The sequence below is a fragment of the Lactuca saligna genome, chromosome 9, assembly GCF_052625555.1.
Source record: "Lactuca saligna cultivar CGN05327 chromosome 9, ASM5262555v1, whole genome shotgun sequence".
Taxonomy (NCBI): domain Eukaryota; kingdom Viridiplantae; phylum Streptophyta; class Magnoliopsida; order Asterales; family Asteraceae; genus Lactuca; species Lactuca saligna.
The window spans coordinates 82,697,330-82,723,060 of record NC_136425.1 but is presented as its reverse complement, the minus strand read 5'-3'; the positions used below and the strand labels follow the sequence as shown (position 1 = coordinate 82,723,060).

The 25,731-nt window shown below is 39.0% G+C and overlaps 1 protein-coding gene across 2 annotated transcripts; it reads left to right on the top strand.

The window, feature by feature from the left end:
* The first annotated feature begins 10,340 nt into the window (after window positions 1-10,340).
* On the top strand, window positions 10,341-13,669 carry LOC145014806 (GATA transcription factor 8-like). 2 transcript variants are annotated; one of them, XM_078973245.1, is made up of 4 exons: window positions 10,342-10,692; window positions 11,041-11,096; window positions 11,685-11,929; window positions 12,540-13,669. In XM_078973245.1, exons 3-4 carry the CDS (start codon window positions 11,702-11,704, stop codon window positions 13,362-13,364), a joined length of 1,053 nt encoding a protein of 350 aa, XP_078829371.1. In that variant the 5' UTR covers window positions 10,342-10,692; window positions 11,041-11,096; window positions 11,685-11,701; the 3' UTR covers window positions 13,365-13,669. The 2 variants fall into 2 exon arrangements, with proteins under 2 accessions (XP_078829372.1, XP_078829371.1); XM_078973246.1 differs by lacking the exon at window positions 11,041-11,096 and having other exon boundaries at window positions 10,341-10,692.
* Window positions 13,670-25,731: the final 12,062 nt, after the last annotated feature.

Genomic DNA, 25,731 nt, shown 5'->3' with positions numbered 1-25,731 from the left:
ATTTGAGGTTGAAACTTCATATTTGGATTGTAGGAGGTCTTGTGAGTCAAAAGACCCAAACTTTATTGAGCTAGAGACAAGATCTTGTGCATATAACCCTTGTTGGAGCTTGTATTGGCATTATGGAGAAAATATGCCATGCATGAATGTAAAGATTGAAGATTTACGTGGCATTCGAGTCGTAGGAGACTAAATCTAGAGTTTAGAGTGGTGGATCTTCCTTAAAATGACTGAATGAGAATACAAACTAAATGGATTCGTCGATTCAATAAGCTGACTCGATGAGTCGGCTAGGGTTTTCCCCGATGAGACTGGATATGGGTAACTCGGTGAGTTGATGAGATAACTCGACGAGTTAAGTTGGGTTTTCGAGATGTTCTGAGGAACAAGTGGGACTCAGCAAGTCACATAGATGCACTTGGTGATTCAGGTCAACATGGATAGTTGACTCGAGTGTTGACTTCTATTGACTTTAGGGTTTGGTCAAGGCAGGGTTTATGGGGATCATGGAGAGGTAAAATAGTCTTTCACCCATCCCAAGAGTTAGATAGGGATTAACATGAGTTTATATAAAGTGTTTATCTTTAAGTGTTAATTAGAGATGCTTATTGCATGTAGGCAGAGATTAGGTTGTTCAAGGGGTATCTAGTTTCGTTTCTTGCTTACAAGGTGAGTCTTCTCGCTATACTTACCTGAGTGGTAATACTAAGTGACCAAAGGGTCTTATTTTAGTTTTAGACCGGAGGTTTCTATGTGCTTATTTGAGTTATATGGTATTATGTATCTTGTCTTTGTGATATATGCTATATTATTATGTGCCGTACTGAGTAAGGTCAGAATGTCCGAGCCGAGTTATAAGACCGAAGGGTCTCCACTGAGATACAGGATCGAAGGGTCCAACCCGAGCTGTGGGACTGGAGGGTCTTCATTAAGGCACATGACCGGAGGGTCCACACTGAGCCGTGAGACCGGAGGGTCCTCACTGAGACACATGAGACCGGATGGTCTATGCCGAGTTATAGCCATGAGTGGATTATTATTTGTGTACGTGATATTTTGGGGAACTCACTAAGCTTTGTGCTTACAGTGTTACGTGATATGTGTTTCAGACACTTCTTAGGATCACGGGAAGGCGCTTGCTTGATTGTACACATAGATTCGAGACTATGTGGATGATTCTAGGATAGTGACATTTTTATGTGGATTTGTGTTGACACTTGAAACAATTATGTTTTTGAGAAATATATTATGAGTTTGTATGTGTTTTAAAAATGAAAATTTTGGTTTGAAAATTTACGTTGTTACACATGTCTTGGACAATTTTACTAAAAAGGGCATGTGACATCCCCAAAATCACGGCCAGAAAAGACCGATTTTGTTTATGCTTTATAAAAATCAGAGTACCTCATTTTATAAAAAGGTTGCGGAATTTGTTCCCAGAAAAACACGATAAATACGTTATTAAAACATTTTCGAAGAAACGTATTTTTATTCATCTTAAAACGTTTGGGATGTCATCGTTAATACAGAAAAATAAGCATAAACAGAACTTACATTTATTTACACTAGTGATCTACATCTTTTTAAATCTCCCAGTGTAAAGTGACTTCATATCAACACCTGTGATATACATAAACTGAGTGGGTCAGGTTGGGAAACCTGGTGAGTACATAGGATTTTCAACCCACAATAATATAATTGTTATGTTTAATCATCAAACAATTAACCCCATTACCCATCCCCATTATCTTCTTTACTCTTAAGGATTTAACCTAAGAGTCGTCTACCCTGCATTTGTTGATTCCGAAGTCCCTTACTTCCAGGGTTATAGGACTGGCACTAAATCCATAGCTGCCGATGTTAGTTCGTAAAGCACTAATTCCATAGCTGCTATATCCTACTCATCGGGTACTAAATCCATAGCTACCAGCGTTCAACAGGTACTAAGTCCATAGCTACCAATTCCTACAGGTACTAAATCCATAGCTACCAGTGTCTGACATGTACTAAGTCCATAGCTACCGGTGTTTGTCCCATAGGCACTAAGTCTATAGCTGCCAATGTATACTCACGTCATCTTCTATCTCTCATCATCTATCTACCCATCATCATACCCCACATATTCGTATATATAAAATACGTATACAGTTTAAATCCTTTAAAACATGTACAAAACGTTCATCCAACATAGACAGCAAGTATTCAGATAATATGCACACATAGCACGTAGTTTATATTAAATACTTCATATCTATGTGTAAGATGAAAGGGACTATGCACTCACCTGATTAGGTGATGATTCCGAACTCAGACAGCACTTCGTTATCTCAAAACAATTTTCCTCGACAAAACCTAGTATCAATACCACTAGGGTTTAGTTTTTAACGTTAACCACGACTAATTAATAGTCTAGCTATTATTACTATTATATAAGCGTTAAATAACACTCAATATAACTCATAATAATAGCCCAAATAATTATTTTAAGGTCCTAATAATGTTACTATAATTAAATAAAAGCTATATTAAATATAGTATAGGCATAACTCACTTACAATGGGATTTTATTAAAAACCGGGCTTCGTTGGAGCAGCGTTTCCGAGCCGAAAGCTTTTCTTCTCGGAGCCGTCGGGCGCTCCGGGGCTTTCTTCTCGTGATAGGGAGGTTCCGTAGACTTGGGAGGGGTTTAGGGAGGCTAGAGAGAAGTTAGAGAGAGAAAGAGAGGCTTATGGTGTGAAGAAAATATGAGGAGTTCACCCTTGTATTTATAGGAGTTTTATAGTAAAGTAGCCTCTAAGCTTCGTTCGTAACTTTTGCATACGAGCTCCGTTTTTGTCTGTCTTTTTATCGTTGAGATCCTATTAATGAGATCTTCAACTTTCGTTTAGACCTCGTTAGCTAATTCTCATTCTATCTCGGATTTACAAAACTGTATCGAATTCGCCGCGCTCGAAAAGTAGGGACTAAGCTTCGTCCATAACTTTCTCATACGAGCTCCATTTTTGTCTGTCTTTTTACCGTTGAGTTCCTATTAATGAGATCTTCAACTCTCATTTAGACCTCGTTGGCTAATTCTCATTCTATTTCGGATTTACAAAACTGTATCGAATTCGCCGCGCTCGAAAAGTAGCGACTAAGCTTCGTCTATATCTATCTCATACTATCTCCGTTTTTGACATTCTTTATATCCATGCGTAGGTAAAAGTAATATCTACAACTTTCATTTTGGCTCCGTCGGCTAATTCTCGACCGATCATAAATTTAACAGTAGGAGGCGTTTAGACTGTTAAATGACCGCGAAGAATTCGTAAGTCTTTCATACGAACTCCGTTTTCGTCCATCTTTTTAATGTTGAGTTCCTATTATTGAGATCTTTAACTCTCATTTAGGTCGCGTAAGCCAAAAACCGCTCAAACTAAAATTCGAGTTTCGGGCTGTACACTACTAACCTGAAACTTTGAAAAATCATAACTTCCTCATACGAAGTCAGATTTGGGCGTTCTTTTTACGGATTTTCTCATTTTAACATACTCTACGACTTTGGTTTAGATAACTAAGGCTAAAAAGTCTTCTATCATAAATTCACTTTTTACGCTTCCCGGTGCCGTGCCGGTTTTGCCGTAAAACTTCGACGGGCCATAACTTCTTCGTTATAACTCAGATTTCGGCGTTCTTTATATGTACGGAAACCTTGTGACATATACTATAACTTGGTTAAAATTATTTATTCTAAATAATCTTTTGCCGAAAAGTCATTTTCGACCCATATTGCCTCTAAATTGACTTGCCTGGATCTACGGGCGTTACAATTATCTCCCCCTTAGGATGATTACGTCCCGGAATCATCAACAAAACAGGGCTCGTATAATGACTCCATACGTCATCTCTTCATCCTAGGTAATAATCATAACTTCTATATTCCTTCAAGTCTATCTCTTAGACTCATTGACTGTAAGCAGTACTCGATCGTGCACCTGCTCTCTACCTTAGGCTAGACTTTAAATTATGACCTATCATCATGTGATGCACGTTTAGACTTAGGTCTCTTAGAGTTAAATTCTAAAATAGACTATTCCTTCCTTCATGTTCTAATGTGATATAATCACACTTTAACATGTAGCGTTTCTGGCTACCAACTTCTTTAACAACGAAGGCGATACTTCTATTGATCTCTTTGATTTCAATTGTTTGGTTTTTGTCGGACGCTACATCGAACTTGGTTCCCTGAACCACGCAACATACTCATCGTAGTCGGACTCAATTCGGTACAACCACTAGGGTCGGAAATTAACAATCTTTTTAGTCATTATCGAAACGATGGTAATGACATACTTGAAAAAAAAACAGAATCAGTTACTAGCTTCTTGGTGATCCTTGTGACTTTCCATGATCCAAGTGTGAGTCCTGTGCTTCCGGTAGTATAGGCCTCTACTACCATTCACACCTACTCATACTCGTCCCAAGTATCGTCTCGCAGTTTCCCAAGTCACCATGCAGCAAATCACACAACAATTTCACACACCAGATAACAAAATGAAGATTTCATTATTTCTCGAAACTATTACATAGGTGTTCAAGTTCACCCTAGACTATGCCTCTACTAGGCTACATCGTACGAAACTATGGCTACTGCATAATCCGATCTTCGGGTAAGAAGTCCTCATTCTTGATTCCTTGCATGGTTCTCTGCCTCATCAAGGATCATGTGAAATACCCTCGGCCTTGGTGGCGTTTCTGGTCTTGCTGCTTTATTTTTCCTTGGGCAGTCTCTGGACATGTGCCCCTTGCCTCCACATCCGTAACATACTTTGTCATTATGCGTGCAGTCTTTGGAATAGTGACCAGTCCTCCCACACTTGTAACAAGTCACTTCTTCGTTGCACTTTCCACCATGCTTCTTCTTGCATCTATCACACCATCTTGCTTCACCTCCATCTGCTCCTCCAAGCTTTGAGAATTTGCTTTCCTTATTCGGCCTCGAAGATCCTTCAAACTTCCGCTTCTCTCCTACCTTATCTTTTTCTAGACCTTTTTCTCTTATCTGGGCCTCTACGTTCTTAGCTGCCCTAACAGCTGCTTTCAAAGTAGTTGCCATTTTGACCATTGGGCCAAAGTCAATGGGCAGTCCGTTAGCAAACCTATCAATCTTGGAGAGTTCAGTAGGCACCAAGTAGGGGAATAGCTTCATCCTTTCGGTGAATGCGGTGGCATACTCAACAATACTCATCTTCCCTTTCTTCAGGTTCTGAAACTCGTTGTTTAGGTCTATCAAATCTACCTCCGAGCAGTACTGCATTTTCAACTGCTCCAAAAACTCTTCCCGACATCCTTAAGGCTTCTCCTCGTGGCATCGTATCTGCTAATAGCTTCCACCAGCTCAAGACTCCAGCTTTCAGCTATCTTACTGCGAAGACAGTCTTCTGTTTCTCATTACAGCTGCAACTCTCAAACACCATCTCCATCTCAGAGATCCAATCCATAATCTCAACCGGCTTCGGGCTTCCTGAGAGACTTGGGGGTTTCGCACCCAAGAAATTCTTGTATATCCGCCCATCCTTGTTGTTTCTCCCTTTAAGGCCATCCCTTTGCTCACCTTGAGTCCCTACTTGACTCACTTGGCGGCTGTAGTTCCCTTCCTCTGATTGCTCGGGAACTGGCTTTGTCGGTTCAACATGTACGGTAGGTTCGTCCCTATTCAACATTTGTCTCATTTCTTCCCTTTGTTCAGCCAGCATAGCCCGAATCATGGCTTGAACTCCAGCCATGGTGACTGGATCAGGCGCAACTTCTTCTACAACAGGTATTTGCTGAACCACTGGGGGTTGGTTCCTGTTCCCATTTGCGTTTACGTTTCCGCTACGAGTTCTTGCCATCTTGATCTATACACCGAATAAGGTGAATCTAGATCTTAATTTAGGATTGACGTCTTAAATCATCCTTATCACCCCGAAACGTTTATATGCTAGTTCTAATATCGTAGTTAAACGCTTAGAATCCTAAACATATAAGGCTTCCAGATCCGGTCAGCAACAGACCATAGATCCGAACAAATAACAACATATCATGCACAAAGCATTTAGCACATAAAAGCAATTTAGGCATCATTCCTAAAATAAGCTAGTGCTCACACCTGACAATCATCGCTTAGCATTCTAAGTTTAAGTCTAGAAATAAATCCATATTCCTAGTTCGCTTAAACTAATGCTCTGATACCAACTGTGACATCCCCAAAATCACGGCCAGAAAAGACCGATTTTGTTTATGCTTTATAAAAATCAGAGTACTTCATTTTATAAAAAGGTTGCGGAATTTGTTCCCAGAAAAACACGATAAATACGTTATTAAAACATTTTCGAAGAAACGTATTTTTATTCATCTTAAAACGTTTGGGATGTCATCGTTAATACAGAAACATAAGCATAAACAGAACTTACATTTATTTACACTAGTGATCTACATCTCTTTAAATCTCTCAGTGTAAAGTGACTTCATATCAACACCTGTGATATACATAAACTGAGTGGGTCAGGTTGGGAAACCTGGTGAGTACATAGGGTTTTCAACCCACAATAATATAATTGTTATGTTTAATCATCAAACAATTAACCCCATTACCCATCCCCGTTATCTTCTTTACTCTTAAGGATTTAACCTAAGATTCGTCTATCCTGCATTTGTTTATTCCGAAGTCCCTTACTTCCAGGGTTATAGGACTCGCACTAAATCCATAGCTACCGATGTTAGTTCGTAAAGCACTAATTCCATAGCTGCTATATCCTACTCATCGGGTACTAAATCCATAGCTACCAGCGTTCAACAGGTACTAAGTCCATAGCTACCAATTCCTACAGGTACTAAATCCATAGCTACCAGTGTCTGACATGTACTAAGTCCATAGCTACCGGTGTTTGTCCCATAGGCACTAAGTCTATAGCTGCCAATGTATACTCACGTCATCTTCTATCTCTCATCATCTATCTACCCATCATCATACCCCACATATTCGTATATATAAAATACGTATACAGTTTAAATCCTTTAAAACATGTACAAAACGTTCATCCAACATAGACAGCAAGTATTCAGACACATAGCACGTAGTTTATATTAAATACTTCATATCTATGTGTAAGATGAAAGGGACTATGCACTCACCTGATTAGGTGGTGATTCCGAACTCAGACAGCACTTCGTTATCTCAAAACAATTTTCCTCGACAAAACCTAGTATCAATACCACTAGGGTTTAGTTTTTAACGTTAACCACGACTAATTAATAGTCTAGCTATTATTACTATTATATAAGCGTTAAATAACACTCAATATAACTCATAATAATAGCCCAAATAATTATTTTAAGGTCCTAATAATGTTACTATAATTAAATAAAAGCTATATTAAATATAGTATAGGCATAACTCACTTACAATGGGTTTTTATTAAAACCGGGCTTCGTTTGAGCAGCGTTTCCGAGCCGAAAGCTTTTCTTCTCGGAGCTGTCGGGCACTCTGGGGCTTTCTTCTCGTGATAGGGAGGTTCCGTAGACTTGGGAGGGGTTTAGGGAGGCTAGAGAGAATTTAGAGAGAGAAAGAGAGGCTTATGGTGTGAAGAAAATATGAGGGGTTCACCCTTGTATTTATAGGAGTTTTATAGTAAAGTAGCCTCTAAGCTTCGTCCGTAACTTTTGCATACGAGCTCCGTTTTTGTCTGTCTTTTTACCGTTGAGATCCTATTAATGAGATCTTCAACTTCGTTTAGACCTCGTTAGCTAATTCTCATTCTATCTCGGATTTACAAAACTGTATCGAATTCACCGCGCTCGAAAAGTAGGGACTAAGCTTCGTCCATAACTTTCGCATACGAGCTCCATTTTTGTCTGTCTTTTTACTGTTGAGTTCCTATTAATGAGATCTTCAACTATCATTTAGACCTCGTTGGCTAATTCTCATTCTATTTCGGATTTACAAAACTGTATCGAATTCGCCGCGCTCGAAAAGTAGTGACTAAGCTTCGTCTATATCTATCTCATACTATCTCCGTTTTTTACGTTATTTATATCCATGCGTAGGTAAAAATAATATCTACAACTTTCATTTTGGCTCCGTCGGCTAATTCTCGACCGATCATAAATTTAACAATAGGAGGCGTTTAGACTGTTAAATGACCGCGAAGAATTCGTAACTCTTTCATACGAACTCCGTTTTCGTCCATCTTTTTAATGTTGAGTTCCTATTATTGAGATATTTAACTCTCATTTAGGTCGCGTAAGCCAAAAACCGCTCGAACTAAAATTCGAGTTTCCGGCTGTACACTACTAAGCTGAAACTTTGAAAAATCATAACTTCCTCATACGAAGTCAGATTTGGGCGTTCTTTTGACGGATTTTCTCATTTTAACATACTCTACGACTTTGGTTTAGATAACTAAGGCTAAAAAGTCTTCTATCATAAATTCACTTTTTACGCTTCCCGGTGCCGTGCCGGTTTTGCCGTAAAACTTCGACGAGCCATAACTTCTTCGTTATAACTCAGATTTCGGCGTTATTTATATGTACGGAAACCTTGTGACATATACTATAACTTGGTTAAAATTATTTATTCTAAATAATCTTTTGCCGAAAAGTCATTTTCGACCCATATTGCCTCTAAATTGACTTGCCCGGATCTACGGGCGTTACAGGGCACATTCAAATGAATGTTGGGCTTTTGGAGGGGCGGTGTCCTTATTAGTGATACCACTAAAATCAAAGCCCGGAATCGTATCACGAAGATACCCCTTTCTACTGCTGACTACAACCCCAAACCACCGTGCCTAATTAGTAACGAAGCCAGTCGCTACTGAAGGTCCCCAAAAAAATGGACCCCCGCAAACCACAATGTCCTCAATCGACCCACATAACCCTTTATTAAAAAAGAAAGCAGCCTCTTACATGTGAATGAGTTGGCACGTTCTCAGGCCAAAGAAAAGTTTAGCGATGCCCACACAAGATCGAAGCAAAACGAGTTCACTTTGGGGGTCATGTAACTATGGTAGAAGGCACATCAAATCAAAAGTCTTGGCACCCTTCTTCATGACTAACTCACTAATAAAATCCACATCTCTACTAGCAGCTCTCCCAAGAAGCTTCACCCTTACTGACAGTCGCCCAATATCATCAGGGAATAATGTACGAAGCTTCCTACCATCGCATGAAGGCCAAAATAGTTCAGTTTTCTTGATATTCACGTCAAGCCCCAATCCTGGGCCAACCACCCTAATGATGTCCAATACTCTGGTCACCTCCTCTGAATCTCCAATGACGGTCCCATCTACAAGTTAAAATGATCGGATGATATTAAGTTATACAGCTATACAATATATATATATATATATATATATATAATATTTTACTTTTTAAAAATAATATATACGATTTTTTTTACAATAAATCATATAAAACAGTTATATTTATTTAAAGAAAAGTATTCAAATAATTTTAAATCTTAATGCTGAAGTTTAACAAACAAAAAAAACCATATTAATTCACGCCAAAAATCATTCAACACGGTTTGAAATATATTTGCTTTTACCTTTCCAAAAAAAACTTTGCAGTATCCCACGCGCGCAACTTACCTCCACCCAATAACGTTCGACCGATGACGTTTTCTCTGCGACCCTACATCATTTCATTTGTACGTATCTCTCACGCGCTCATACAACGTCGTGAACATCAAATCCCTCCGTACTTACATACCAAAACTGGAAAGAAAAACGTAAAAATACGGCGGTTAAAACTTTTACTTTTCCACGCGCCTCCATATCCGTATAAAAACCATCCTCAAATACCATCTTATCTCTTCATCATCTTCTACCTTTTTAAACAAAGAGTCTTCAAAGTAAGTTGTATTACATGCATTAAAAGTTATATCTAATTTATATTTTAAATTTCGACTTTTATGTCAGGTATTGTTGAAAGAATAATTTGTTTGTAGAATTATGTTTCTATTTGAATACGTTTCATTATGTCAGTCGGTGAATGGAGTGCTTTTGTTACTAAATTTATGTATATGACATGTTTGGTGTGAATTTGAGAGGTGAAGGAAGATGGGGTGGTGACATCAGGTGTAATAATGGTGTGAGAATGTCATGTGTACATATATGGTAACGTACTATAGATACAAGTTCCATGTATGTATAATAATAATACGTATGAATGAAGAGAGAATAAAGAAAAAAGAGAGCGGTGGAGGTGGAGAGGTATGGTGTGGGACCCGTGAAGTTATGAGAGAGAAGACTTCAACATCACGACAGGGTGAAGGAGGTGGGGTAAGGGGGTGGGGGTAAGAGACAGCTAGCAGTGAAGGAGGTGCCTCACCTACCATACATCTCTCTCTCTCATCTTCCCTCCCTTTTTAGGGTTCTTCACGCCCTTCTTTCTCGTTTCAAATTTCATAATCTGTAGACTACTATATACGCTCCACTTTCAGTTTGATTTTAGGTTGTAGAGCTCAGAGTTGATAATCGGTTTCTGTTTCGTGTATCGAGTTTAGGGATTACCTTTTGTCATTTCATTTCGGAGTATTCAGATTCGTGATTCCTGATTCGTCATTCGTTATTCGTGATTCGTGATTCGTGAATGAAGTTTTTGAATTGAGAGGGGTTTTGCTTGTAGCTTTTTGCAGATTGTAGGCGGGAATTAGGGTTTAAAGCGAAGGTTTGCTTCTTTTAAACTTTCGTTTCTTCAGAATAAATGTTAGAATGTGTAGATAATTAAAAGAGTTCACCTCTTCGTAAGGCATTTGTTTCGGATTTTGACGAATTCATCGCAAATTGATGCGTTTCGGATTATTTCTAGTTTTTCATTGGGTTTTTTGAAGCTAAACAAAGAACAGAGCTGATTTTTCGTGAACTGTAATACAACGCTGTTGTTTGAAACATTGTTCACAGTTTCTGCTTGAAATTTGTTTGAATTTGTCGTCAATTTCATAGCAATATTCTTCTCCCGTTTTGTTCAATTTGGCATTTCCAATCAGTTCGATAATCTTCAATTTCTATATTGCAGGTAGTTCAGTTCCAAAATCAACAAGCGAAAGTAACTCATTTGAATTCTAACCTAAGGTTAGCTCAAATTTTCGCTTTCCCAAATCGCCACTGCATTTCCTGTTTTACTAAAGGACATAACAGTGTAAAAGTTGTTTCACTTTGAAACCGACAAAATTTCAGCAAATTTCTCTATAGTACACTAATTAACTGAGTGGAATTCATAAAGGGAATTTGAAATTATTACAAGTTTTCTGCATATGAAGCAAGAATCTCAGTACGCTAAAGCTAAATTTGGGGATTATGCTTTCTTTTTCTGATTTTTTTCCTGCTAAAATGCGCTATATAAAACCAATTTGAGCTGTCTCACCATTGTCATTCATCACCAAGCACGTTAGCACACAAAAAAGTTCATTCACTTTTTGAAATGTCACACTCGTTTCCATTACAAACCAATCTTTATTTTAACGCAATTCGACATTACATTATATAAGTTCTAACAATTTTGTAAAAAAGAGTTGGATAGTGTAATAATATCATACTATATTCCGCATTTGAATCCCGATAATTTGTTCAAAAATCTTCAATTCCTTTTTAGTGTCTCTTTCGTGTTCTTCCAATTTCTTCAACGTTTACTCATCGTCTTTTAATTTCTTCAAAACCCAGAGTTAAAAAAAACAACAATGGAGGGCCAAACATACAATGAAGAGATCGATTGCGGAAGTTTCTTTGATCAAATTGACGATTTCATCGAATTCCCTCCAGTCAACGACACCACACTCAATAATTCAATAGATTGCAATGATTTCGCCGACATTTGGACTAACAACTCCGATGAACTCCAAGTCTCTGATCCCATCTTCTCCGATAGTAATCCCGCCTCCACCTTGTCAGCAGAGCTTTCCGTTCCGGTGAGTAATCAAAAACTGAATAACTATTTTCATGCATTTTTTTTTTTAAATTTGTTTCGGAATTATGACGTCATTTATCGGAATCTGATCTCATCATTCATCAGTGTCGGTCCAACACTTTTTTTCCTTTTTTCAAGATTTTAATATTTTTATTTATCTTGAAATTTGAAAATTTAAATTCTCAAAATCGTCGGTGGCTTTTTCGTACAGTTCAAGAACAATTTTTTTACTCTCCAAGTTCTTTAAAAGCATTTTCGTGTTTTCATTTCAATATTGTTGCAAGAATTTTTGAATATATTAATAAAATAAGATATTTTTATTAAAGTAAGCATTTTTTTTTTGAAATGAAGACAGCATTCAATCTTTTGGCTGACCCCATCAATAATTGTTACTTTCAAATCCCGCATCGATTGTTTAAAAAACACGGTCGATTTAATAATTACAGAAGAAGTCAAAAGAGTTTTCAATTCCGATTCACTGAACACCTTAATTTTGATTGGAGGAAATGAACGTAAATATATCTTAATAATAATAATGTTTTTTTAAGTTATATTTTTATTTTATCTTTTTCTATTATTGTACTTATGATCTGTTTTATGGATACTATCAGTATGAAGATATCATCCAGCTTGAATGGCTTTCAAATTTTGTGGAAGACTCGTTTTCCGGTGGGGGGATGACAATGAACAAAGAGAATATTCCGGCGAAGACAATGAACAAAGAGAATATTCCGGCAAAAAAGGAGCCGCCAGTGGTGGTGGCAAATTACCACTTCCAGATGTCAAGTCCGGTCTCCGTTCTCGAAAGCAGTAGCAGCTCCTCCAGCTCCTCCTCTTGCTCCGGGAGTGGCATTGGCACTGGCGGGATGATGATCCCGCTCAGCCCTACTCACCGGGGCCCGCAGCGGGCCAGAAGCAAACGGTCTCGACCCGCCACCTTCAACCCCCGTGCCGCCATCGAACTCCTCTCCCCTCCAAACCTGATTCCGATTCCGATTCCAGGTTCGATGGAAACGGTGATTCCGGTTGAGAAGAAGAGAAAGAAGAAGCCGAAGAAGAAATCTGAGGCGGCTCAATTCAATCCGGAAGACAACAACGAGAACGGTATCGAGAACCAAAAGGTGGGGACGGGGCAAGGAGTTAGGAAGTGTATGCATTGTGAAATTACGAAAACGCCCCAGTGGCGGGCGGGCCCGATGGGTCCGAAAACCTTGTGTAATGCTTGTGGGGTCCGTTATAAATCCGGGCGGCTGTTCCCGGAGTACCGCCCGGCTGCAAGTCCAACGTTTGTCCCTTCCGTGCACTCGAATTCACATAAGAAGGTTGTGGAGATGAGAACTAAGTGTATGCCGAGTGAGATGCTGGGATCAGTTCAGGTCCCACAAGTGGGATCAGAACTGATTCCTAACCCGAACCCACTACAGGAATATATCTGATGTGGGTTGGGTATAAGGTATTCGGGTTCGGTATCTGGTATCTGGTATAATTAGTATGTTGAATTGGTTGATTGTACAGGAGGGTAATGAAGGGGGGAGGAAGAGGAGGAGCATATATATATTATAGATATTTTAGAAGGTTAGAGAGAGATTAAGGAATATGTTTGAAGGTTTAGAGAGATTAGTGTTCATCAGAAGCTAGGTTTGTAAGGTTAAGAAGAATAGATGAGTTGTTTTTATTTGTTTGTTTGTTTGCTTGTGTTTTTTCAAGGTTTTTATGGGAATTCTTTTTGTAGTTTATATAATCATAATATCATATATATATTTTAAAGGGGTAGTTTTTAGGCGAGTAATCGTGGGTTTGTTGCCATTCGTTGCTTTTGTTTTCGTTATGAATATTATTACTTAGGTGGTTAACATCTTTTTTAAATTTTTTTTTTTTTTTTAATATTATAGACTTCCATGAGTTGTATGGTTTTGTTAAAATTTGTTAATTAGGCAGATTTAAAAAAATGAATACGATTTGAAGAAGAATAAACCGTACAAATGGTTTTTGTGGTTTGTTCAAAATTGTTATTTTGGTTCAAATAAGTTTGGATTAGAACCATAATTCTAATGTTTTCATTTTGTTGAGTCTTTGGTCCAAAAGGTTTACCTCCATCTATTTACTCTCGTTAATATATGTTTCACTTGTCAAATTGAGGATATTTTGGTCATTCCCTATTTCTTCCTCTTATTTAATATTAATAAACGAGTCCTATAAGATCGAAGCTACTCAACCTTCTCTGTTGTTGTTCTTATCTTCTTTTTCACTTGACCTAAATATACTATCTTTTTCTTCTTCAAGAAATCGAAATCGAAAATTATGCTTTGTTTTTGTGGTAAAATGGTCGTAGTTTGCACTCATGGACTGACAAAAAATCTAGGTTGACGCTTCTGGGGATGCCATATTGAGGTACACAAAAGTTTTTTGGATTTCAACATTACTCTCCAATTACATGTTACGATCTGAGTTTGTTTATTCAGCTTTGAAGGGTTCAAAATGTCGATTTATTGGGTGGTTTGATAGTCCGATGTGTGAACGTTCAAAAGCTATTATATCTAGGCTGCTAAGGACAATCAACAAAGTGAAGTCACAAAATACAAGACTCAAATGTTACATGTTATGCAGTTGGATGTTGTTTGTGTTTGTTCTGGTTTATAAGAAGTATTTGAAGTGTAATGGTTTGGGTAGTATTTTGTTTAAGAAATGCAATCTTTTGGGTAGTATTTTGTGGTTAAAAGGTAAGCAATGTAAGATATGTTTTGCAACAACTTCTCAATGGTAATTATATTTGATATCTACATTTTGATCATTATGTTTTGTTTATGGCTTGAACATTGTCAATGACAATTGTATGTTGTAGCACCCTGTTTTGAAAAGTACTTTGGTTGTGGTTTCGGAGGACCGAGGTATAAGCGATTCGGCCTTTTGTGGGTCTCTGGTTTTATTTGGAAGGTGCTAAGGCTTGGGTGTGTATTTAGGAGCGTAGAGCTTCTCACCACCTTTTTGTGGATATAAAGTTCGCCGGAAACGAACTTAGAATGAAGAAGTTATAGCACTTTAAAGTTATTGGCGGGATTGGTCCCTGAATGGAAAAACTTGCATTTCAGTCCATGCGTGCAAATGTGGCAACTGGGTAAGTACGCCCAGCGTAAGCTGGGGTACGCCAAGCGTAGAGGGGTCAAGTGGTCGCGGGTGTTGGAGATGTACGCCCAGCGATGTACGCCTAGAGACACTAAACCCTAATTTTAGGGTCAAACACTATATAAAGGAACATTATGACTTAAACCCTACCCCTTTATCAGCCTCCCCAACCTCAGAGAAACCCTTGAACGTCTCATCCCTTCAATCTTGTGTGATTTTAGCCTAGAGAAGCACATATTGGTGCTTTTAAGCTTGGAAGAAGAAAGAAGAAGTTGGCAAAGAAGGACTTAGGTAGCTTAAGCCCATAGATCCGGGATAGCATCATCATTTGGGACTCTTTGAAGGTATAGAGTTCATAACTTTCCTCAAGTATGCTTAGATCTAGGGTAGCTTAGTTTTGAAGTCATTTTGGTCCAAATAATGAAGCTTTATAGTCCAAATCTGATTTCTAGGATAAGGGTTACCGCCCTTGGTGCTAAATGACTATTTAGGACAGAAAGTTGACACCTTGGTAGTCTTAATGGGTTCATGCAAGGGTTAAGACCACTTTCATGGAAGTAAAATATCATTTTCAGAGTTTGGGCTTATTAGGGTCATGTAAAGTCACCAAGTCAATGACTTTATGGATCAAGACAATGAAAAGGACCTGGATCTGTGATTGTAGCTTCTGGTTTGGAGTATTAAGCTCTTAATGGGAAAATGACTTGGTAGGGCAAGTACGCTGAACGTACATGCAGGTACGCCTAGTGTATGCACCATCTAGCTTGTACGATTAGCGTACATAGGCGTACGCCCAACGTACTCATCAGATATGGGCTTGACGTTTTTTGGGTCTCGGTTTGGGACATGCAGTGGATTATGGGTTCCTTGGGCCTTAATGGGCCATCAGGAGTCAGATAATGTGGGCCAAGAAGATGTTTGAGCTTAGGATAAGACCCATTAGAGGGATTGGGCCTAATTTAGCAAATTGGGCCATTAGTGGGCCAATAGTGGGCTTAGAAAGCCTACCAAGTGTTGGGCTTTTTTTATATTATGGTTTTGGGCATTAGATATGGACCAAGTTGGACTAGAGGGTAACTTAAGGAGGATTATTGTTTTGGACTAGGTGATATTTTGGTATTGATAGCTCGGGGAGTCGAGAGATCAGCGGTTCGGGAATTTGCCAGCTAGCAGCAAGGGGTTATTCGCAGGATTCCACAGTCAGCTTTGCGAGGTGAGTTTTGCTCCAGTAGGAATGGGTCTAAGGCACCAATGTCGGCCCATTTATGTAGCTACAATATGTCGGACTCCGATCCGATGCCGACGTTAGCCCGATGCAGCTTATGTGTTTCGGACTTAAGTCCAATGTCGGGGTGGTCCCAAGAAGTAGTTATGTATGTGTGATGTCTTTGTGATTCATTCATGTTATATGTTATGTGTTATGTGTTTCGGGCTTCGGTCCGATGTTGGGGCAAGCCCGATGTTTGTTAGTTTATATGATATGTGTTATGTGTTCTGGGGCAAGCTCGATGTATGCTAGTTTGTATGTTATATGTTATATGTTCCGGGCAAGCCCGATGCAATATATTTGATTATGTTATATGTTTATTTTATGTTGTTTTATGTGTCGGGGTAATCCCGATGTCTGGGTAAGCCCGATGCCCGGTGCGGCTGGATGCTAGGGTGAGCCCGATGTCGGGTAAGCTGATGTCGGGATTCGTCCCGATGTAGTTGGGAATAGTCACAGAGTTATGTTATTTGTTATATGTTATGTATATGGTATGTGGTAGTTTGGGGAGACTCACTAGGCTTCGTGCTTACAGTTTTCAGTTTTGGTTTCAGGTACTTCTAGTAGCGGAGGAAAGAGCTTGGGATGAATGCATGGCACACACCATTTGTTTAGCCTGAGATGTTTATACTATGATATATTTTGACGGGGGTTATGATATTTGAGATACATGAATTATAGTTTTATATGACGTTTGATTTACTATGGTTTATTTAATGAATTAAAAATGAAAATTTTGGTCTGGATTTTTGGGTTGTTTCAAGTTGGTATCAGAGCCTTGGTTTGAGGGATTCGAGCATGCTCTCGGGTGTGTCTGGACTCAAACTAAGGAATTGGTATAGAGAATTTTCAAGAGGAAAAATCATTTTTGTAAGAAAGTTTTTGAGAAAAGAAAAGAGTTTTAGAAAAAGTAAAAAGACTTTGAAAAAGAGAAAAGGGTGTGTTGCATGCAATCAGCCGACCTCAAGTAAGTACTCCCAAATTACCCATACAAGTTTATGTTATATGATTATCAACTTTATGAGGATGACATACTAGATTAGAGTTAATGATTTAGGAAGAGATGCCTTTGTATGCTTTTATGAGCCAGTAATACGATAGCATGTTTAGGTTATGCCTGATTGTATGAGCCTTTGAATTGCATGTACAGAGTCATGATTAGAGGATATAATGGTTTGATCGAATTATGATGGTTAGATTTTCCTTTGTATAAATGTTGTTTGCTTTATGCTTTGTGGGGCTCTTAGTGATGTGAGTTAGATATTAAGTGAATATGCTAAGTCACATGGGTCACATGCCGGATAATCTCAGAGTGATGGACTTGACCCTATTACGCAACTCTCGTCTGAGTCTAACCGTTCCAAGGATGAGTCTTTTAATCGAAGGATTATTTGATCTCCGTTACATGTGGCTATATTCATGAGGTAGCCAGTTGACTATACTGGGAATCTTTCAGCAACTGACGACTGGGTGGGTTCGGGAACCTAGGAAAGTCTAGGGTATGCTTCAATGGGTTAGTAGTGAGGTTTAGTGAGACTCGGGTTCATTAGTTCGAGGAAGTAACTTGGAGGATTCGGGAGGATTGTTGAGGAAAGTATGGATAGGTGTGGAAGGTAGTATTGGGCCCGTACTACTGAAAGCACAGGATCCATACTCGAATCGGTGAGAGTCTTGGAGAATCCGAGAAGCTTCGGGGAGGAGGATCTTTAAGTATATCTAACCAAAGGTTTTGTGGTCTTCAGTTTAGAGATGAGCACTTCCAGAGTTCAAGGATACGAGACTGATTTGGAGCACATTGAGAAGAGGAGGTCAGATCAGGAGTATGGTTTGGAGGGTCCCGGTAAGAGGCCCAATACATCGGATTCTAGTTCTAGAGAGCATCAGGACCGTATCTGTTGTGGCAAGTGCGGCAGGACACACGTGGGGACGTGTAGGAGTGTTAGTTGCAGAAATTTTGGTTGTTTCAAGTGTAGTCAGTTCGGTCATTATAGCAGGGATTATACTGCTACCACCTAGGAATTAGAACTGACCTGCTTCCATTGTAGTCAGAGGGGCCACAAGAAGGCCCAATGCCCGAGTTTGGTTACATTAGGACATTTGATAGCACCTTCCCTTGAGACTTTGATGATCACCAACGGCCGTCAGGGCCGGGCAGAGGCGCCCACGGCGAGGAGTAGGGCATTCCAGTTGATTTCAGAGGAGATGCGAGCAGCCACTGATGTGGCAGGTGCGTATCTTTCACTTTCCTATAAGTTTTTATTTGTGATTTATTTGCTATGGTACTACATCGATGTTACTAATAGAGTATTATGTTTCCTGCTTATGATTAAGTTATATGCCATCTGGATACCATGGAATATAGAGTAGTAGTTCGAGGACGACCCTTGATAAAGTAGGTTCTTAGGATGCAGTAACTGTAGCAAGTGTGATTGGAACTCAAGATGTGTTTCACTAGTTTTCAAGAAAAGTATTGATTAGTATTGATCAGTTAGATCCCTAGCAGCGGTGAGCATCATATTGCTAGCCGATCGATCATTAGATGATAAGAAGGATTGGAAATACTTTCCTCAAGTTGTGAGTTGTAAGAAATTAGTGGGATCAAGGTGGGGGAGAACTACCCGAGTGGTTAGAAGCAGAAGTAAGTTGGTGATTAGATTGGGTTCACATCATTGTGAGAAGTAAAGCAACCCAAGTGGCTATTTGGATAGAGGAGCACGTGAGTGGGGAGTCGGGGAAAACATCCCGACATTGAGTTCATGTATGCACAATTAGCTCATGATGGTTGGTGTGACATCCCCAAAATCACGGCCAGAAAAGACCGATTTTGTTTATGCTTTATAAAAATCAGAGTAGTTCATTTTATAAAAAGGTTGCGGATTTTTTCCCAGAAAAACACGATAAATACGTTATTAAAACATTTTCGAAGAAACGTATTTTTATTCATCTTAAAACGTTTGGGATGTCATCGTTAATACAGAAACATAAGCATAAACAGAACTTACATTTATTTACACTAGTGATCTACATCTCTTTAAATCTCTCAGTGTAAGGTGACTTCATATCAACACCTGTGATATACATAAACTGAGTGGGTCAGGTTGGGAAACCTGGTGAGTACATAGGGTTTTCAACCCACAATAATATAATTGTTATGTTTAATCATCAAACAATTAACCCCATTACCCATCCCCGTTATCTTCTTTACTCTTAAGGATTTAACCTAAGAGTCGTTTATCCTGCATTTGTTTATTCCGAAGTCCCTTACTTCCAGGGTTATAGGACTGGCAATAAATCCATAGCTGCCGATGTTAGTTCGTAAAGCACTAATTCCATAGCTGCTATATCCTACTCATCGGGTACTAAATCCATAGCTACCAGCGTTCAACAGGTACTAAGTCCATAGCTACCAATTCCTACAGGTACTAAATCCATAGCTACCAGTGTCTAACTAATAGGTACTAAGTCCATAGCTACCAATTTCTAACAGGTACTAAATCCATAGCTACCAACGTCTGACATGTACTAAGTCCATAGCTACCGGTGTTTGTCCCATAGGCACTAAGTCTATAGCTGCCAATGTATACTCACGTCATCTTCTATCTCTCATCATCTATCTACCCATCATCATACCCCACATATTCGTATATATAAAATACGTATACAGTTTAAATCCTTTAAAACATGTATAAAACGTTCATCCAACATAGACAGCAAGTATTCAGATAATATGCACACATAGCACGTAGTTTATATTAAATACTTCATATCTATGTGTAAGATGAAAGGGACCATGCACTCACCTGATTAGGTGGTGATTCCAAACTCAGACAGCACTTCGTTATCTCAAAACAATTTTCCTCGACAAAACCTAGTATCAATACCACTAGGGTTTAGTTTTTAACGTTAACCACGACTAATTAATAGTCTAGCTATTATTACTATTATATAAGCGTTAAATAACACTCATTATAACTCATAATAATAGCCCAAATAATTATTTTAAGGTCCTAATAATGTTACTATAATTAAATAAAATCTATATTAAATATAGTATAGGCGTAGCTCACTTACAACGAGTTTTTATTAAAAACCGGGCTTCGCTGGAGCAGCGTTTCCAAGCCGAAAGCTTTTCTTCTTGGAGCTGTCGGGCGCTCCGGGGCTTTCTTCTCGTGGTAGGGAGGTTTCGTAGACTTGGGAGGGGTTTAGGGAGGCTAGAGAGAAGTTAGAGAGAGAAAGAGAGGCTTATGGTGTGAAGAAAATATGAGGAGTTCACCCTTGTATTTATAAGAGTTTTATAGTAAAGTAGCCTCTAAGCTTCGTCCGTAACTTTTGCATACGAGCTCCGTTTTTGTTTGTCCTTTTATCGTTGAGATCCTATTAATGAGATCTTCAACTTTCGTTTAGACCTCGTTAGCTAATTCTCATTCTATCTCGGATTTACAAAACTGTATCGAATTCGCCGCGCTCGAAAAGTAGAGACTAAGCTTCGTCCATAACTTTCGCATACGAGTTCCGTTTTTGTCTGTCTTTTTACCGTTGAGTTCCTATTAATGAGATCTTCAACTCTCATTTAGATCTCGTTGGCTAATTCTCATTCTATCTCGGATTTACAAAACTGTATCGAATTCGCCGCGCTCGAAAAGTAGGGACTAAGCTTCGTCCATATCTTTTTTCATACGAGCTCTATTATCGACGTTCTTTATATCTACCCGTTGGTATTTACGAGTACTACAACATTCATTTAGATCCCGTCGGCTAAAAATCGACCGATCTAAAATTCAGATTTCGGGCTGTGCACTACTATGCTAAATCTTAGAAAAATCATAACTTCCCCATACGAAGTCAGATTTGGGCGTTCTTTTTACGGATTTTCTCATTTTAACATACTCTACGACTTTGGTTTAGATAACTAAGGCTAAAAAGTCTTCTATCATAAATTCACTTTTTACGCTTCCCGGTGCCGTGCCGGTTTTGCCGTAAAACTTCGACGGGCCATAACTTCTTCGTTATAACTCAGATTTCGGCGTTCTTTATATGTACGGAAACCTTGTGACATATACTATAACTTGGTTAAAATTATTTATTCTAAATAATCTTTTTCCGAAACGTCGTTTTCGACCCATATTGCTTCTAAATTGACTTGCCCGGATCTACGGGCGGTACAATTATCTCCCCCTTAGGATGATTACGTCCCGGAATCATCAACGAAATAGGGCTCGTATAATGACTCCATACTTCATCTCTTTATCCTAGGTAATAATTATAACTTCTATATTCCTTCAAGTCTATCTCTTAGACTCATTGACTGTAAGCAGTACTCGATCGTGCACCTGCTCTCTACCTTAGGCTAGACTTCAAATTATGACCTATCATCATGTGATGCACGTTTAGACTTAGGTCTCTTAGAGTTAAATTCTAAAATAGACTATGCCTTCCTTCATGTTCTAATGTGATATAATCACACTTTAACATGTAGCGTTTCTGGCTACCAACTTCTTTAACAATGAACGCGATACTTCTATTGATCGCTTTGATTTCAATTGTTTGGTTTTTGTCGGACGCTACATCGAACTTGGTTCCCTGAACCATGCAACATACTCATCGTAGTCGGACTCAATTCGGTACGACCACTAGGGTCGGAAATTAACAATCTTTTTAGTCATTATCGAAACGATGGTAATGACATACTTGAAAAAAAAACAGAATCAGTTACTAGCTTCTTGGTGATCCTTGTGACTTTCCATGATCCAAGTGTGAGTCCTGTGCTTCCGGTAGTATAGGCCTCTACTACCATTCACACCTACTCATACTCGTCCCAAGTATCGTCTCGCAGTTTCCCAAGTCACCATGCAGCAAATCACACAACAATTTCACACACCAGATAACAAAATGAAGATTTCATTATTTCTCGAAACTATTACATAGGTGTTCAAGTTCACCCTAGACTATGCCTCTACTAGGCTACATCATACGAAACTATGGCTACTGCATAATCCGATCTTCGGGTAAGAAGTCCTCATTCTTTATTCCTTGCATGGTTCTCTGCCTCATCAAGGATCAAGTGAAATACCCTCGGCCTTGGTGGCGTTTCTGGTCTTGCTGCTTTATTTTTCCTTGGGCAGTCTCTGGACATGTGCCCCTTGCCTCCACATCCGTAACATACTTTGTCATTATGCGTGCAGTCTTTGGAATAGTGACCAGTCCTCCCACACTTGTAACAAGTCACTTCTTCGTTGCACTTTCCACCATGCTTCTTCTTGCATCTATCACACCATCTTGCTTCACCTCCATCTGCTCCTCCAAGATTTTAGAATTTGCTTTCCTTGTTCAGCCTCGAAGATCCTTCAAACTTCCGCTTCTCTCCTACCTTATCTTTTTCTAGACCTTTTTCTCTTATCTGGGCCTCTACGTTCTTAGCTGCCCTAACAGCTGCTTTCAAAGTAGTTGCCATTTTGACCATTGGGCCAAAGTCAATGGGCAGTCCGTTAGCAAACCTATCAATCTTGGAGATTTCAGTAGGCACCAAGTAGGGGAATAGCTTCATCCTTTCGGTGAATGCGGTGGCATACTCGTCAATACTCATCTTCCCTTTCTTCAGGTTCTGAAACTCGTTGTTTAGGTCTATCAGATCTACCTCCAAGCAGTACTGCATTTTCAACTGCTCCAAAAACTCTTCCCACGACATCCTTAAGGCTTCTCCTCATTGCATCGTATCTGCCAATAGCTTCCACCAACTCAAGACTCCAGCTTTCAGCTGTCTTACTGCGAAGATAGTCTTCTGTTTCTCATTACAACTGCAGCTCTCAAACACCATCTCCATCTCAGAGATCCAATCCATAATCTCAACCGGCTTCGGGCTTCCTGAGAGACTTGGGGGTTTCGCACCCAAGAAATTCTTGTATATCCGCCCATCCTTGTTGTTTCTCCCTTCAGGGCCATCCCTTTGCTCACCTTGAGTCCCTACTTGACTCACTTGGCGGCTGTAGTTCCCTTCCTCTGATTGCTCGGGAACTGGCTCTGTCGATTCAACATGTACGGTAGGTTCGTCCCTATTCAACATTTGTCTCATTTCTTCCCTTTGTTCAGCCAACATAGCCCGAATCATGGCTTGAACTCCAGCCATGGTGACTGGATCAGGCGTAACTTCTTCTACAACAGGTATTTGCTGAACCACTGGGGGTTGGTTCCTGTTCCCATTTGCGTTTACGTTTCCGCTACGGGTTCTTGCCATCTTGATCTATACACCGAATAAGGTGAATCTAGATCTTAATTTAGGATTGACGTCTTTAAATCATCCTTATCACCCCGAAACGTTTATATGCTAGTTCTAATATCGTAGTTAAATGCTTAGAATCCTAAACATATAAGGCTTCCAGATTCGGTCGGCAACAGACCATAGATCTGAACAAATAACAACATATCATGCATAAAGCATTTAGCACATAAGAGCAATTTAGGCATCATTCCTAAAATAAGCTAGTGCTCAAACCTGACAATCGTCGCTTAGCATTCTAAGTTTAAGTCTAGAAATAAATCCATATTCCTAGTTCGCTTAAACTAATGCTCTGATACCAACTGTGACATCCCCAAAATCACGGCCAGAAAAGACCGATTTTGTTTATGCTTTATAAAAATCAGAGTACTTCATTTTATAAAAAGGTTGCGGAATTTGTTCCTAGAAAAACACGATAAATATGTTATTAAAACATTTTCGAAGAAACGTATTTTTATTCATCTTAAAACGTTTGGGATGTCATCGTTAATACAGAAACATAAGCATAAACAGAACTTACATTTATTTACACTAGTGATCTACATCTCTTTAAATCTCTCAGTGTAAAGTGACTTCATATCAACACCTGTGATATACATAAACTGAGTGGGTCAGGTTGGGAAACCTGGTGAGTACATAGGGTTTTCAACCCACAATAATATAATTGTTATGTTTAATCATCAAACAATTAACCCCATTACCCATCCCCGTTATCTTCTTTACTCTTAAGGATTTAACCTAAGAGTCGTCTATCCTGCATTTGTTTATTCCGAAGTCCCTTACTTCCAGGGTTATAGGACTGGCACTAAATCCATAGCTGCCGATGTTAGTTCGTAAAGCACTAATTCCATAGCTGCTATATCCTACTCATCGGGTACTAAATCCATAGCTACCAGCGTTCAACAGGTACTAAGTCCATAGCTACCAATTCGTACAGGTACTAAATCCATAGCTACCAGTGTCTAACTAATAGGTACTAAGTCCATAGCTACCAATTTCTAACAGGTACTAAATCCATAGCTACCAACGTCTGACATGTACTAAGTCCATAGCTACTGGTGTTTGTCCCATAGGCACTAAGTCTATAGCTGCCAATGTATACTCACGTCATCTTCTATCTCTCATCATCTATCTACCCATCATCATACCCCACATATTCGTATATATAAAATACGTATACAGTTTAAATCCTTTAAAACATGTATAAAACGTGCATCCAACATAGACAGCAAGTATTCAGATAATATGCACACATAGCACGTAGTTTATATTAAATACTTCATATCTATGTGTAAGATGAAAGGGACCATGCACTCACCTGATTAGGTGGTGATTCCAAACTCAGACAGCACTTCGTTATCTCAAAACAATTTTCCTCGACAAAACCTAGTATCAATACCACTAGGGTTTAGTTTTTAACGTTAACCACGACTAATTAATAGTCTAGCTATTATTACTATTATATAAGCGTTAAATAACACTCATTATAACTCATAATAATAGCCCAAATAATTATTTTAAGGTCCTAATAATGTTACTATAATTAAATAAAATCTATATTAAATATAGTATAGGCGTAGCTCACTTACAACGAGTTTTTATTAAAAACCGGGCTTCGCTGGAGCAGCGTTTCCAAGCCGAAAGCTTTTCTTCTTGGAGCTGTCGGGCGCTCCGGGGCTTTCTTCTCGTGGTAGGGAGGTTTCGTAGACTTGGGAGGGGTTTAGGGAGGCTAGAGAGAAGTTAGAGAGAGAAAGAGAGGCTTATGGTGTGAAGAAAATATGAGGAGTTCACCCTTGTATTTATAAGAGTTTTATAGTAAAGTAGCCTCTAAGCTTCGTCCGTAACTTTTGCATACGAGCTCCGTTTTTGTTTGTCTTTTTATCGTTGAGATCCTATTAATGAGATCTTCAACTTTCGTTTAGACCTCGTTAGCTAATTCTCATTCTATCTCGGATTTACAAAACTGTATCGAATTCGCCGCGCTCGAAAAGTAGAGACTAAGCTTCGTCCATAACTTTCGCATACGAGTTCCGTTTTTGTCTGTCTTTTTACCGTTGAGTTCCTATTAATGAGATCTTCAACTCTCATTTAGATCTCGTTGGCTAATTCTCATTCTATCTCGGATTTACAAAACTGTATC

Bases quoted from the DNA above. Each gene is read 5' to 3' on its own strand.
- LOC145014806 (XM_078973246.1), top strand. From the start codon at position 11,702: ATGGAGGGCCAAACATACAATGAAGAGATCGATTGCGGAAGTTTCTTT. The intron at 11,930-12,539 runs GTGAGTAATCAA...GGATACTATCAG, and splicing joins CAGCAGAGCTTTCCGTTCCG to TATGAAGATATCATCCAGCT.